This window comes from Acinonyx jubatus, chromosome A3, assembly GCF_027475565.1.
Source record: "Acinonyx jubatus isolate Ajub_Pintada_27869175 chromosome A3, VMU_Ajub_asm_v1.0, whole genome shotgun sequence".
NCBI lineage: Eukaryota > Metazoa > Chordata > Mammalia > Carnivora > Felidae > Acinonyx > Acinonyx jubatus.
The window spans coordinates 122,272,029-122,286,100 of record NC_069388.1 but is presented as its reverse complement, the minus strand read 5'-3'; the positions used below and the strand labels follow the sequence as shown (position 1 = coordinate 122,286,100).

Below are 14,072 nucleotides of genomic sequence, written 5' to 3'. Positions count from 1 at the left end.
TGGACTTTGATAACTTAGTACAGCATGTTCTCCGGGTGCCCCCCCAGGCCCCACCACTGCCCAGTGTCTTACACACAGTTATGTGACCTGCTGGACCCCTGTGGACACCTGAGTTTCCAGTATTGCAGTTTTGCATCTCATGGGGAAACTGAGACCCAGAAAGGAGGGTCTGCCCCAAGCTGAGCAGCTAGGAACTGGGAGCCCGGAAAAGCAGGTCTCCAGGCTCCTGGTGTGAGGCTCCCCTCCCTTTGGTTTACTGATTCGCCACACCACTTTCCTATAGGTTTTGCTAAAGTAACAATGTATGTATGTGCTTTTGCTAATGTAACAATGTATGTGCCCTCCCAGCATAGGCCACAGACCTGGCCAGCATTTGCCAGGGTGGATTTTGTCATGTGGGCAGTAGATAATGGCAAGTTCACCTGACCTTCCTCCTTCCTTTCTGCCCTCCCTTTTTCAGGGTGAGGCAAACCTCACAATGCTGTTACTATCAGGCAGATCTCATGCATAGAAGGAGGAACATGTTTCTACTTGTCCTGTTGCTACTTCCCCCTTCTCCTCAAATGGCTCTGATTAGAAACTTTGTCCGCACAATAGTTACACAGTCAATGTTTTAGCTGGTGCAAAGAGGTATTTCTTTCTTCTGGAAAAATCCTACTTGGTTGTCAAGGCCCTGCTCAAATGTGACTTCCTGTGTGAAGTCACCTCCACCTTTCATTTAGGTATTAGTGATGTCTCAACCCCCAGTGGGGTGTGTGTGTATCTTTACATGTTGGTTCTGTGCACTACTTATCCTTTGTGTCCTTCCTCACCCTTCTGTAGTCCCCTCTTCAATCCGTGCTTGCTGAATTGAACTGAGAGGATTGAGGTTTGATAGGAGAGTTCCAGAGAATAATCTACAGCCTCTATTTTACTACCAAAATTGGAAAAGAACTAGATGTTGATTCTCTTTGTTGGAAAGGAAAATATGTCATCATGCAGAAAGGCCAAACAGCTCTATTGTTCAAGAAAACACCTCCCAGTGTTGGGATGAGAGTTGGACACATTAGGGAGGGGGCTGCTGATTTACAGGGGATAGATGAAAGGCACTGGGGGTGCCTGGCCTGGAGAGCAGTGACAGAGAGGGGGACAGGGAGGCTCCAGATTGTCCCAACCACAGTGTTCAGCTGCCTGGGCCCTATGAAACAAAACCCAGCAGCGGGTTTAGCACAAATAAAAGGAAAACATACCCATAGGAAGATTAACAGGTTTCAGGGGGCTCATACAAAAGTGACTTCCTGAGATGATGCTTCAGGGAGTAGCTAGGGAGACACATGGACTTGTAGACATTTTAGGGCAGAGCCATCCAATACATGTGTAACGTGAGCCACATGTGTCATTTAGAATTTTCTGTGGGGCGCCTGGGTGGTTCAGTCAATGAAGCGTCCAACTTCGGCTCCGGTCATGATCTCACGGTTTGTGAGTTCGAGCCCTGCACGGGCCTTGTGCTGACAGCTCGGAGCCTGGAGCCTGCTTCGGATTCTGTGTCTCCACTCTTTCCACCCCTCCCTCACTTGTGCTCTGTTTCTCTCTCAAAAATAAATAAACATTATGGAGCACCTGGGTGGCTCAGTCGGGTAAGCATCTGACTTCGTCTCAGGTCATGATCCTGAGCTTCGTGGGTTCGGGCCCCGCATCGGGCTCTGTGCTGACAGCTCAGAGCCTGGAGCCTGCTTCAGATTCTGTGTCTGTCTCTCTGCCCTCCCCCTGCTTGCACTCTGTCTGTCTCCCCAAAATAAATAAACATTAAAAAAAAATTAGGGGTGCCTGAGTGGCTCACTCAGTTGGGTGTCTGACTCTTGGTTTCAACTCAGGTCATAACCTCACAGTTTGTGAGATCGGGCCCGCATTGGGCTCTGCGCTGACAGTGCAGGCCGGCTCGGGATTCTCTCTCTCCTTCTCTCTCTGCTTCTCCCTTGCTCGTGCTCTCTGTCTCTTTCTCTCTCAAAATAAATAAATAAATAAATTTAAATAAAAATTTAAAATGCTCTGGTTGTCACATTAAAAAACCATAAAAAAGAGGTAAATTAATTTGAATTATATATCCAAGTATATCCAACATATTAAATCTAATATATTAAAAAATATATTCAGTTATCTAAAATATATCATTTCAATATGTAATTAATATAAAAATTATTAATGGACTATTTTACATGTTTTTCAATCTGAGACTTCAAATTCTAGTTTTTATTCTATAGTTACAGCCCATCTTAATTCAAGTGCTAAATTTTCATTGAAAATACTCCGTCTGTATTTAGAGTTTATAAAATTTCCAGTAGGGAAAAGTAGATACACATAGCTAAGTTGTTTCAAACATATGTAAAAGTTTCCCAGTAGCTGAATTAAATATCAGTTTTGTCTTTTTATTTTTTTGTGGTCCATATGAGAATTCACTTAATTCTTTCTTTTTCCATTATTATTGAGCTATAATTGACACAAAACATTGGGTAAGTTTTAGGTGTACATGTTTAAAGTGTTGATGTGATATACTTCCATATTGCAAAATGATTACCACCATAGCCACACCTCCATCATGTCACATAATTACCATTTCTTTTTTGTGGTGATGGCATTTATTATCTACTCTCTTAGCAACTTTCAAGTATTAATGCTGTATTTTTAACTACAGTTACCACATGCCTTAGATCCCTAGAACTTACTCATCTAGTAACTGGAAGTTTGTACTGTCTGATCAAGATCTACCCATTTCCTCCACCCTGAATATCAGTTTTTCAATTTCAATTAATTAAAATCAGATAACATTAAAAACTTAGCGCAGCAGCATGAGCAGCATTTCAAGTGTCCAACAGCCACATGTGGCCAGTGGCTACTGGATCGGACAGTGCAGTTTAAGGGTGATTAGGAGGTGGTCCATTGCCCACTGCCTACTCGCCTTGACCTGGCCCTAGGCTAGACAGATGGGTGTCTTATCAGAGTTCAGTGCCCACATTCTGAAGTTTAACAGTTTAGCTATGGTGGTTCTGTGAGCCCAGCCTTCCCTGTGTTAGGCCTGGGTCGCACTGGGTCACAATCCCAGGGCAGGACTGGGATGTTTTACCCAGTAAAAGCTGTTGCTTTCACCTGAGACCTCAGAAAGCGGCTCGAAGGCTCAGCTCTGTAACTCATGGCTGAATGTGCTCAAAAGGACCAGACGGGACCACTTTGGTTTTCCCATATTGCAATAGCATGTGTAGTTCTAGAAGAGCCTTTCCCTTTTCAGAACTCATTGCACTGAGATGGAAGGTTGACAATTTTCCTAGAGACTTGAAGCTACTCCTCAAGTTGGAAAAAAAATTAAAAAATCAAATGCTGTCAGGAATGTCTATGGCATTGTTGATTCCCAGTAAATGTTTGCTGACAAATAAGCATAACTTCTAATTACACCAGAATATCCAACAACTGCTTTCTTTTTTTTTTTTTTCTAATTTTTTTTTTCCAACGTTTATTTATTTTTGGGACAGAGAGAGCCACAGCATGAACGGGGGAGGGGCAGAGAGAGAGGGAGACACAGAATCTGAAACAGGCTCCAGGCTCTGAGCCATCAGTCCAGAGCCTGACGCGGGGCTCGAACTCACGGACTGCAAGATCGTGACCTGGCTGAAGTCGGACGCTTAACCGACTGCGCCACCCAGGCGCCCCCAACAACTGCTTTCTTAACTAGGGGGAAATAAGAAGATGGTTTTTGTGGTTGAAGTTGTTTTACATTTCTGTGTATTACATGTAGGGCAAAAGAGATCCATTTTTTATGTAAATTAGCAAAATTCCATAGCTTTATGTCTCTTTCTTTGAATCTCTTTTAAAGTTTTTTTTAAAGCTTATTTTTAATTCTGTGTGTGTGTGTGTGTGTGAGAGAGAGACAGAGAGAGAGAGAGAGAGAGAGAGAGAGAGAGAGAGCATGAGCAAGTGCAGGAGAGGGGCAAAGAGAAAGAGAGGATCCCAAGCAGACTCTGAGAACTCTGTGTGGAGCTCGATGTGGGCACCATCCCTCGAAACATGAGATCATGACCCGGGCCAAAATCAAGAGTGGGACACTTAACTGACTGAGCCACCTAGGTGCCCTTCTTGGAATCTCCTTCAGAAGTTACTATTTATGGGGCTCCTGGGTGGCTCAGTTGGTTAAACGGTTAAGTGTCCCACTCTTGATTTAGGCTCAGGTCATGATTCTAGGCTTGCAGGATTGAGACTCATGTGGGGCTCATCAGCGTGGGACAGCATGGAGTCTGCTCAAGATTCTCTCTGTCTCTGTCTGCCTCTTTCCCCCGATCCCTCTCCCCTGCTCACACATGTGCGCTGTCTTTCTCACTCTCTAAAATTAAAAAAAAAAAAAAAGTTTATTTAGGAAGGAATTAATTTCTTTTTTTACATTAAAAATTTATTGTTTGTTTTAGAGAGAGAGCGAGCACGTGTGAGTGGGGGAGAGGGGCAGAGGGAGAAAGAGACAATCTTAAGCAGGCTTCATGCTCAGCACAGAGCCAGCCACAGGATGCAATCCCAGGACCCTGGGGTCATGACCTGAACCAAAATAAAAAATTTGATGTTTAACTGACCCAGGCACCCCATGGAAGGAATTAATTTCTTAAGTGTATATGACAATAGTTAATATGTGTGTATAAATATATCTGTGATAAATTCCGAAAGAATCTACTTGTAAAACACATACCATAGATATACACATATATAGTACTATATACACATGTAAGGTTCTTTAAGGGGGGGAAAAAACCATTAAGATTGCCACAAGGTGGCACTAAAATCTAATGAACATTCCAGTCTCTGGTCTTGTCTGAGAGCAGTTGGGGGGTGATTTAAAGGATCTGTAGGAAATGCTGGACAAAAAAGAAAACCAAACAAATTAAACTGAAGATTGGAGAAAGATTAACATCTCCCTTTGTCTGAGGGATAATTTCCCTCTCTCACTGGCGTGGTATCTGCCATACAGTGGATCTATATGTTAATAAAACTAATTTTTAAAATGAATTCTTCTTCTGGAGGAATCCTCGCCCTTGCCGGCAATGGGAGTGTCCGGTGAAGGGAGAAGGGAGGCAGGGAGGAGTCTGTTTGACACATCACCTAGTTTGGAAAAGTTTATCTTGTGAGTGGTGGAGTCTTTGAAGTAGTCAGTCTCCACAGAATTTGTCGACGTCTCCGGGACGTAAAAATGAATACCACGAAGAGAAGTAGCTGCAGAGCACGGATTTTTCTATTTGTTTACTTTGGCATATTTACCAACTGAGTATTTTTAGAAATTATTGCGATATTGAAATTCAGGCTTGGAACACTCATATATTATGTCTGAGAATCAGGAAATGAGTGAATTGAATCCTTCTTCCTGATTCTTTGTATTTCAGTTTTTTAAAAAATACATGGCACAAAGCTTTAATTGTTTGATATTTTCTTAATATTTGAAGCTTAAGAGCATAGCCAAGGTTCCCAAGCTATATTAAGACAAAGAAAAGCCATGTAAACAATACAGCTATAAACGGTTTTGACTAAAAGAAGAAAAAATAAGATTTTTTTAATAGGCAAAAGAAAGAAAGGAAGAAGAAAAATTTGCTGATGGGAGCCCTAAACCAATGATCAAAAAACCCCTTCTTTTCTCCCGTGGGATCCTACTGAGCAAAAATTACTTGTTGACAATTTAGTCCCTTAAATCTGGAAAACAAGAACAGTGGAGCTTATCCAGTATGAGGGAAGCCCTTTGGGGCATTTGAATATGTTCCCTATGGGACAGGCTCTAGGGGTTAGGGCACTACTGTCTTATTTGACTTGTTATATCTGTGGTGTTCATGTAGAGACCCAGACCTCAAAATATAGATCATAGGAGAAAATACCACAGCTTGGTGACAGCTGGCTGCATGGGTTCGGTTGGATGGTTGTTAAGGGGGAGTCTGGAGTCTGAGGTAGGAGACCCCCAGAAAGTTCTGAGCATTTGGGTGAATTCTCAACAGTCATTTAGTGATTCTTGCATAGGGCCAGGCATTGTGGTAGGTCTTCAAGATGCTGAGAGAAGATGGAATTTTGGCTCTCTACCAGCTTCCAGTCTTAGACAGGGAGGCAGAAACCTGAGGCCATAACTTCGTCCTGATGTGTGGGTCTCTCCTTTGCTGAAAAACCAATAAGCATCCCACTGCCTCTAAAATGGATATGCCCCAATCTGTTCAGTTGGTACTTTAGCCCTCCATGATTAGCCTCCACCTGAGTTTCGACTCTCTCTCTCCATCAAGTGCAGTCGCACTAAGCTATTCCCTGTCCTTAGAGTATGTCTTCCTCCTTCCTACCTCTCTCCTTTTTTAAGGCTTTGCCTCCTTCGAGGAAGCCCTCCCTCTGTCCCCACCCCTCCCTCTTCTGTCCTGTGAAATTCTTTGCCTTAGGTCCTTTTAGATCAGAGTTTGGGATAGATGAATCAAGTCCTGGTGTGTAGGAGGAGACCTAGCACCCTACCAGAGACTAACTTGCTGGGTCCTCACCTGCAAGTCCTCTGTCCGCCCCTCTCTGTCCCGTGTCTGCCCCTCTCTGTCCCCTGTCTCAGGCCTCATCCTCTTCTTGCCTAATGGGGTGGAAGGTTGTTGGATTTTATTGTACTGTTTACTTCTGACAGTTCTGAGCCTTACTACCAGGACCCGAATTCATCATGCAACCCCTGGCTGAGGCTGCCTTTTGCTGCCTGGTAACTTCCTCCAAGTGGACATAAAGTCCTGCACCCAGCCTCAATCTTCCTTTTTCACGGGTCTCTCCTTCCCTAATCCTCACCTAGAGATTGGGGTGTGTGTGTAGGGGGTGGGGCAGGAAGAGGGTAAGCGATAGGACTTGAAGAGCTAGAAGCTAGGCCCAGGACCACCCAGCTCACAGTCAGCTTTTGGTCTCTGGGTCCAAACCTAGGGCTGTCCCAGGGAAGAGTACCAGGGTGGGGGGGGAGTTGGGAGTGGCGGAGTAGGTGAGGGAAAGGGCGGCTTCTAAGGGAAAAGAAAAAAACCTTGCTCGGAAACAAACGTGTGTGTGTGTGTGTGTGTGTGTGTGTGAGCGCGCGTGTGTTTATTTAAAAACAAAACCGCTTAAAGGAGCCGTTCCCTCCCCCACAGGGCCGGCCGCCGCTGGGAGTTTGCAAGGAAGCGGGACGATTTTGAGCCAACGCCCCACAAAGTGCAGCCTCTCTCGGATCCGCTCGCCCAGGCCCCGCAGGCTCCCGGCCGCCAGCTCCGGGCCCGGGCTGGCTGCGAACAGGACGCGGGAAAGAGGAGGGGAGAACGCTGGTGCGGCCAGAGCCCCGCAGCGACAGCGGAGGCGCAGACTCCCCAGTCGCCGCCTCTCCCAGCCCCGCGGCCTGGGCCGTCAATCAAGCTCGGCCGGCCCCGCCCCTGGGCTGCAGCGGGTGGCCAATCAGAGTCAAGCTCCGCAGCGATGAGCTCAGTCGGCTCGCTTCCCATTGGGCGGCTATATTAAGAAAGTGGCCGAACTCTTTAAATAGCGGGCGCTAGGGCCGCAGCCCGCATCTGCCACCGCAGTCTGCCTGTAGTCAGTGCTCTCTTGTATCCCGGGCGACACCTATAGAAACTGGGGAAGGGACCCGGCCGGCTCCGTTGCTCGAGCCAGCGTTTGCGCACAAAGGCACCGACCCCGGGCCCGGGGCGAGAAGAGCGGCCACCGCCCCGGAGCAGCGCGGAGACCCACGGCGCGCCCTATGCCCCCGCGCCCCCGCCACGGCAGCCTGAGCGCACCGAGAGAACGCGCCACCGCGGGGCCCGGGTGCAGCTAGCGACCCTCGCCCCCAGCGCGCAGCCCGAGGTGAGCAGTGAGCGGCGAGCGGGACGGCAGCGAGGCGTTCGCGGGCCCCCTCCTGCTGCCCGGGCCCGGCCCGCTCATGGCGGCCATCCGCAAGAAGCTGGTGGTGGTGGGCGACGGCGCGTGCGGCAAGACGTGCCTGCTGATCGTGTTCAGTAAGGACGAGTTCCCCGAGGTGTACGTGCCCACCGTCTTCGAGAACTATGTGGCCGATATCGAGGTGGACGGCAAGCAGGTGGAGCTGGCGCTGTGGGACACGGCGGGCCAGGAGGACTACGACCGCCTGCGGCCGCTCTCCTACCCAGACACCGATGTGATCCTCATGTGCTTCTCAGTGGACAGCCCCGATTCGCTAGAGAACATCCCCGAGAAGTGGGTGCCCGAGGTGAAGCACTTCTGCCCCAACGTGCCCATCATCCTGGTGGCCAACAAGAAAGACCTGCGCAGCGACGAGCACGTCCGCACGGAGCTGGCCCGCATGAAGCAGGAACCCGTGCGCACGGATGACGGCCGCGCCATGGCCGTGCGCATCCAAGCCTACGACTACCTCGAGTGCTCCGCCAAGACCAAGGAGGGCGTGCGCGAGGTCTTCGAGACCGCCACGCGCGCCGCGCTGCAGAAGCGCTACGGCTCCCAGAACGGCTGCATCAACTGCTGCAAGGTGCTATGAGGGCCGCGCCCGCCCTGCCTGCCCCTGCCGGCGCGGCTCCCCCCTCTCGGGCTCGACCCTCCCCCTCCACACCAAGCCCGAAGAAGGGGAGACCTGCGCCCCCCAAGGACCCCACCGGACTGCCTGACCTCTGCCTTTCGGCTCGGCAGCTGTGACCCGGCGGCTCTGGGATCGCCGTGGGAGGCACCGGGCGCCCCCCTTTCCAGTGTCTGTGTGCGTCGGGCTGTGTTGCACAGGCCCGGGCGCCCCGCTGAGTGCCAAGGGTCCCCTGAGTACCCCTTTCTGAAGAGCCGAGCCTCTTCGGAGTGTGTGGCTGTGTGTTTGTTCGATTCCCCCGCCCCACTTTCACCCACCCCCGCCTCTGATCCCGGGAGAAGAGCTTGGCGCCGGGGTGCAGCCGCGCCCCATCAGATGCGCGCCCGGAACCAGCGAGCGCCTGCTGTCCCTTGTCTGTAACATAGACCGCGGGAACTGCGGGAGGGGAGGGCTGGGGAGGATGGGGTGTTATATAAATATAGATATAATTTTATTTTCGAAGGTAGGATGGTGTCATTTAACGGTGGTGGTGGGTGGAGTGACAGGGCGCCAGAACAGCTCCGGCCCACCTTGCGTCGGGCGCCCATCCAAGCACGAACAGGACTTGGCAATCTTTCCAACCCCTGGGGAAGACTTTTGCAGCAGCCTTGGGGCTGAGAGGACGCAGCTTCCAGACTCACGTCTCCTGCGGGCCAGCCCCAGGCGAAGCCCTCACTAGCCCTGGGCTGGAGGAGGGAGAGAGGGCTTTGGGTCGTTTTTTTTTGCCATAAGCGAACTTTGTGCCTGTCATACAAGTGGAAATTGTTCATTCCAAGAAACATGATGTTATTTGATTTATTTAAAAGCTAAAACTTGCTGGGGTTTTTTTGGAAAGAATTCTTTGCACAATTGTTTTATTGTTTGACACTTAATGCACTTGTCATTTGCATAAGACAGTAGCATTCTGACCACCCTTGTACGCTGCAACCTCATTTACTTCTGATGTTTTTTTTTTTTAAAGATGATGATGACTTTTAAACAAGAGGAAAAAAAAACCACTAATTATTGTTTTAGTTTTCTTGAAAAAAAAAAGTGGCAACACTGTTTTGCGATTTTATTTGTGCAGGTATGCGCACTATTTTGATGAAAGGGCAGTAACAAGTATTGGGACCTATTTAACCCCCCCTCCTTTTTTTTTCTTCACAAGGCAGTCTTTAAAGCTATGTGAAATTTTCTCTGCATCTCTGTACAGAGAATGAACCTACCCCTACCCCTAGTCTCTCCTTTCTCCCCCTCCCTTCCCCACCCAGTGGTACTTCTACTAAATTGTTGTCTTGTTTTTTTATTTTTTAAATAAACTGACAAATGACAAAGTGGTGAGCTTATGATGTTTACATAAAAGTTCTATAAGCTGTGTATACAGTTTTTTTATGTAAAATATTAAAAAGACTATGATGATGACATTTATAAAATGGCTCCTGTGATTTAATAGCGTGTGGGGGCAAGAGGAGACTTCTAGGCAAGATCCTTCTTGCCGCCACTCTTTCCCTCATGGTGTTTGGAGTAAATGAGGCCGAAATCCTTTGGGGATGTGTGGGGGGTTGGGTGGCACGGGAGACCAGTTGCTCCTGTCCCCATCCCAGAGGAAGATGAGTGGGGGACCCAAGCACCCAGTGCCAAAGTCTCTGACTAATGCATACTGTCTGCCTATAACACCGTGTCTAAGTCCGTGGGTTCTTACTCCTTGAAACTTGAAAGGTTGTCATTTGTGCATGTTAAATTAGGTAACCTTTTTGTGTTTGTCACAGATGTGGGGCCGAGGTCTCTAGCTAGGAGGCTGGTTACCGGGTTCCCTTCACATCCTCAAGGGGTTCCACAGTACCCCAGATTGCAGGTTGTTACCTGTAGGTTGTTACCTTTCTAGCTGGAGCTCCTAGGTGGAAGGGGAGAGCCCAAATCAGGACCTGATTCTTCTTTCATCAAACTTTTGTCTCGGTGTGTGTCTATACAGAACCTAGAATGCTGTATTCTAAGTTCAGAGAATGGCCACATCACGGACAGAACACTGGATGTTTGGGATGGCTGTGATTTAAAGCTGGGGCAGCCACATTGTGAGATTTAATCAGGATGAGCTCCAAATTCAGACACTTAGCCAACTGCAGGGGGTCTCAGAAGCAGCTAGGCAGGGCAGAGTGATACTTGGAGACCACGCCAAAATCCTGCTCCAGGCATGATGGCTCAAATCTGCCAGCTCTCAGCAGTTTCTAGGGAATGTGGCTGATAGTGTTCACCTCTCCCAGCTACCTAAGATGTGCGGTTTTTGTTTTGGGAATCCGCACTTTCTGACTTTCCAGCCCTTAGCTGCTCTCCCTATCTCCCTGCACACCCAGGGCTGAGACCAAGGAGTTTCCTTTCGAAGTCATTTGCTTGAAAGCTTGAGGCTTCTGTTCCCTGTCTTTCCAGACACCCAGGGTCTTTTGTTGTGTGAGGCAAACCTGGTCGCTGGTGACCTTTCACCCACTTAAATGTGTCCAGAACAGGGCCTCCTGCACAGCCAGGCCATTAGGCCAACAGAGGGGAATTGTCTGGGCTTCTCCAAGTGCAGAGTGGGAGATGGTCCACCCAGGCTGACTTCTTCTATGAGCCACTGCCCCCCCCTTTCCTTGGCCCCCCAGCCCCACTCACCTACATCCCCAGAGCCTACTGTTTCTTCCTTGCTTAAAGACAAAACTTCCCATTGAAAAACAAAGTGTTGATTTGCAGGTTTTACAGCTAGCAAATCCTTCTGTACCAGGGAGTGCAGGACTCTGGAGAAGAGCTCAGGCTTGGGCTCAGTGCCCAGGACTCAGCTTTGTAACCAGCCAAGAGCCCGGAGACCCACCCAGCCCTCTGAAAGGGCCTTTTCTGAGTTTCCTGCCTGCTCAAATCTGCCTGGTAGCTAAAAGCTGTCTGGTTTTTTAATTTTTTTATTATTATTTTTTTTTATTTTGGGAAGACAACCACCCAGATGACGCATGGCAGCCTGAGTTATGCTTGTTTTAAAATGCATGGCATTTAATAATCCTGCCGGAACACACTCTTCTTGCTGCATTAGGATCCAACTGGAAAATATAAAGATGAATTACTGTAGGCTGGAAAATCAATTAGGAAAAAGAGGTAAAACATCTGGTGTTACTCTTAGGATATGAAAATTCATTTTGCACATTTAAAATAAATGTGCTGAGTTCATTTAATTGCCTGTTGAGCTGTTTCGTAGAGAATAGTGGGGTGTTTCATTGATCCCGGGCATTTCATAGCAAGGGGCACTGGCTTGGGTTCTCGTTTAATCTTAATTTTAAACCAATCTGGATTGTATTTCTAAGTTCTTTTTCACATGTGTGTACTTCTTTTTCAGTGTACTTAGAATGGTGGTTTTCAAACCTAACCATGCATCAGAATCGCATGGAGGGCTGGTAAAACACAGATGGCTAGGCCTAGCCCCCCCCCCCCGAGTTTCTGATCCAGCGGGCCTGAGGTGGGGACCCCAAATTTGAATTTCTAGCAAGGTCCTAAGTGATGCTGATGCCGTGAGTCTGGGGCCCTCAGTTTGAGAACCACTGACTCAAAATGAGGGAGAGTCCTTGTCAATGCACAGAGGAGGGGGTCATCTGGTAGGAGAGTAGATGGAATTCCTCGGACTTAGGGGGTCGCACCCCCACCCCTTGCAGTCCCAACTTCCTTACCCCAGAGAGTCCAGCACTTTCTGAGACCTTCCCTTCTGAGATGAACCACACATAACCCCTATCTTCTCTACATTCTTGGGTGAAGGGGGCTTTCACGCCCTTCTAGAGATTTATTTCTGCCACTTCTGAATTCCGAATGCAGCAGCTCTCTGTAATTCATCCAGCACTGGCACCTACTTTGTCAGCTCTGCTGAGATGAGAGAGAGATACAGAAGCAAATAGGGCAAAGTCTTTGCCCCGGTGGGCTGGGCAGTTCCAGGAATACATTCACTAAGGCACTGAAAACAGTGTGCTCAAATGGAGGCATTAGGCCCAGGGCACAACAGGAGCCTGGGAAGTCGGGGAGGGCTTCTTGGAGGAGGGGACATTTGAACTGAGTCTTAAAGCAGGATGGAGTGATGTGTAGGTGGGAGATACAACTTCTTTGTATTACTGTGGGGCCTGGCCTCTGGGGAATAAAGCTCTCTTGGGTGGGAACCACCTTCCACTTTTAGGCCCTCTGGCATATATTTCTTCAGTCAAGAAAAATGATGTTACCCAGCCAAGTCAAACACAGCCTCTCCCCTGCCTTCCCTGTCCACACACAGGCCAGTAGAGAAGGTTGGTGATGATGACGGTTTCATTGTTTTCTCTGTGCCTTCCAGGGAGGCGGGGCGGATACAGGGACTGGCTTTGTGGTCACTGTGCTCCTGGGAAACACACAGCCTGGGCTCAAGGAGGCTGGAATACCACAAAGGGACCTTGTCCTCTGGCCCACTGGGGGACAGTCCCTTACCACTTTACTTGGCCCATCTTCTGGCTGGTGGGAGAACCTGAGCAGTCAGGCTGTCCCTCCCGGCCCCAACTCTCAGCAGGCCCCTTTTCTGGCCTGAGAGATAAGAGTCTGGAAGACCCAGTTCATTCCTTCTGGCCCATTCTTTTAGCCATAAGTATTTCCTGTATGAGGAAGAGACTCTGTGCCTAGCATCATGCCAGGAGCTTGAGACCCAGTAGACAAATGGGCAAGTATCTTCTGTCCCCTCATAGGGCTTTCCGTCTAGTTAGTGTGTCTGAAAGATGTAATAATAATGATGCTGATGAGAGCTAATATTTATTGGCTCAGCATTGGGCCCTATTCTAAGCCCTTCATCTGTATCATTTTATTTAGTCTCTGTATTAGTTATCTGTTGTTGCATAACAGATTATCTCAAAACTTAGTGGCTAAGAATAGCATTTATTATCTCACAGTTTTTGTGAGTCAGGAATCCAGATACAGCTTAGCTGGGTCCTCTGGCTCAGGGTCTCTGCTAAAACTCTAAGATATTGGCTGGGGCTGGATTCTTCTCAAGGCTCCCCTGGAGAATCTGGCCCACTCACTTGGTTGCTGGCAGGATTCATTTCTCATTGGCTGAGGCCACATATTCAACTCCTCACCAGTAGGCCTCTCCATAGGGCATTCACAACATGGAAGCTTGCTTCATCAGTGCAAGTGAGAGAGAAGATCCAGGGAGAGGGAGAGTGTAGGCAAGACCAACCTAATCTTGGAAGTGACATCCCATTACTTTTGCTGTATTCTATTTATTAGAAACAAGTAACTGAGTCCAGCACGTACTCAGTGGGAACATATTACCTAAGGACAAGCATACCAGAAGGTGGGACCATGGGGGACCATTTAAAAGCAGTACACCATAATCTCTATGACAACTCTCAGGTAAATAGTGTTATCCTCACTTCCTGGTGGGATAACTGAACCGTACGAGGTTAGACAACTTGCTCATGGTCACAGAACACATACAGATTTGAACCCAGGCAGTCTGGCTCCAGGACAATGACCTTACATACATGGTGGGAGGATGATTTGAGAA

General features: G+C 48.3%; 1 protein-coding gene across 1 annotated transcript; it reads left to right on the top strand.

The window, feature by feature from the left end:
- Positions 1 to 7,520: 7,520 nt before the first annotated feature.
- RHOB (ras homolog family member B) lies at positions 7,521 to 9,978 on the top strand. Its single transcript, XM_015074242.3, has one exon. It carries the CDS (start codon positions 7,901 to 7,903, stop codon positions 8,489 to 8,491), a length of 591 nt encoding a protein of 196 aa, XP_014929728.2. The 5' UTR covers positions 7,521 to 7,900; the 3' UTR covers positions 8,492 to 9,978.
- Positions 9,979 to 14,072: the final 4,094 nt, after the last annotated feature.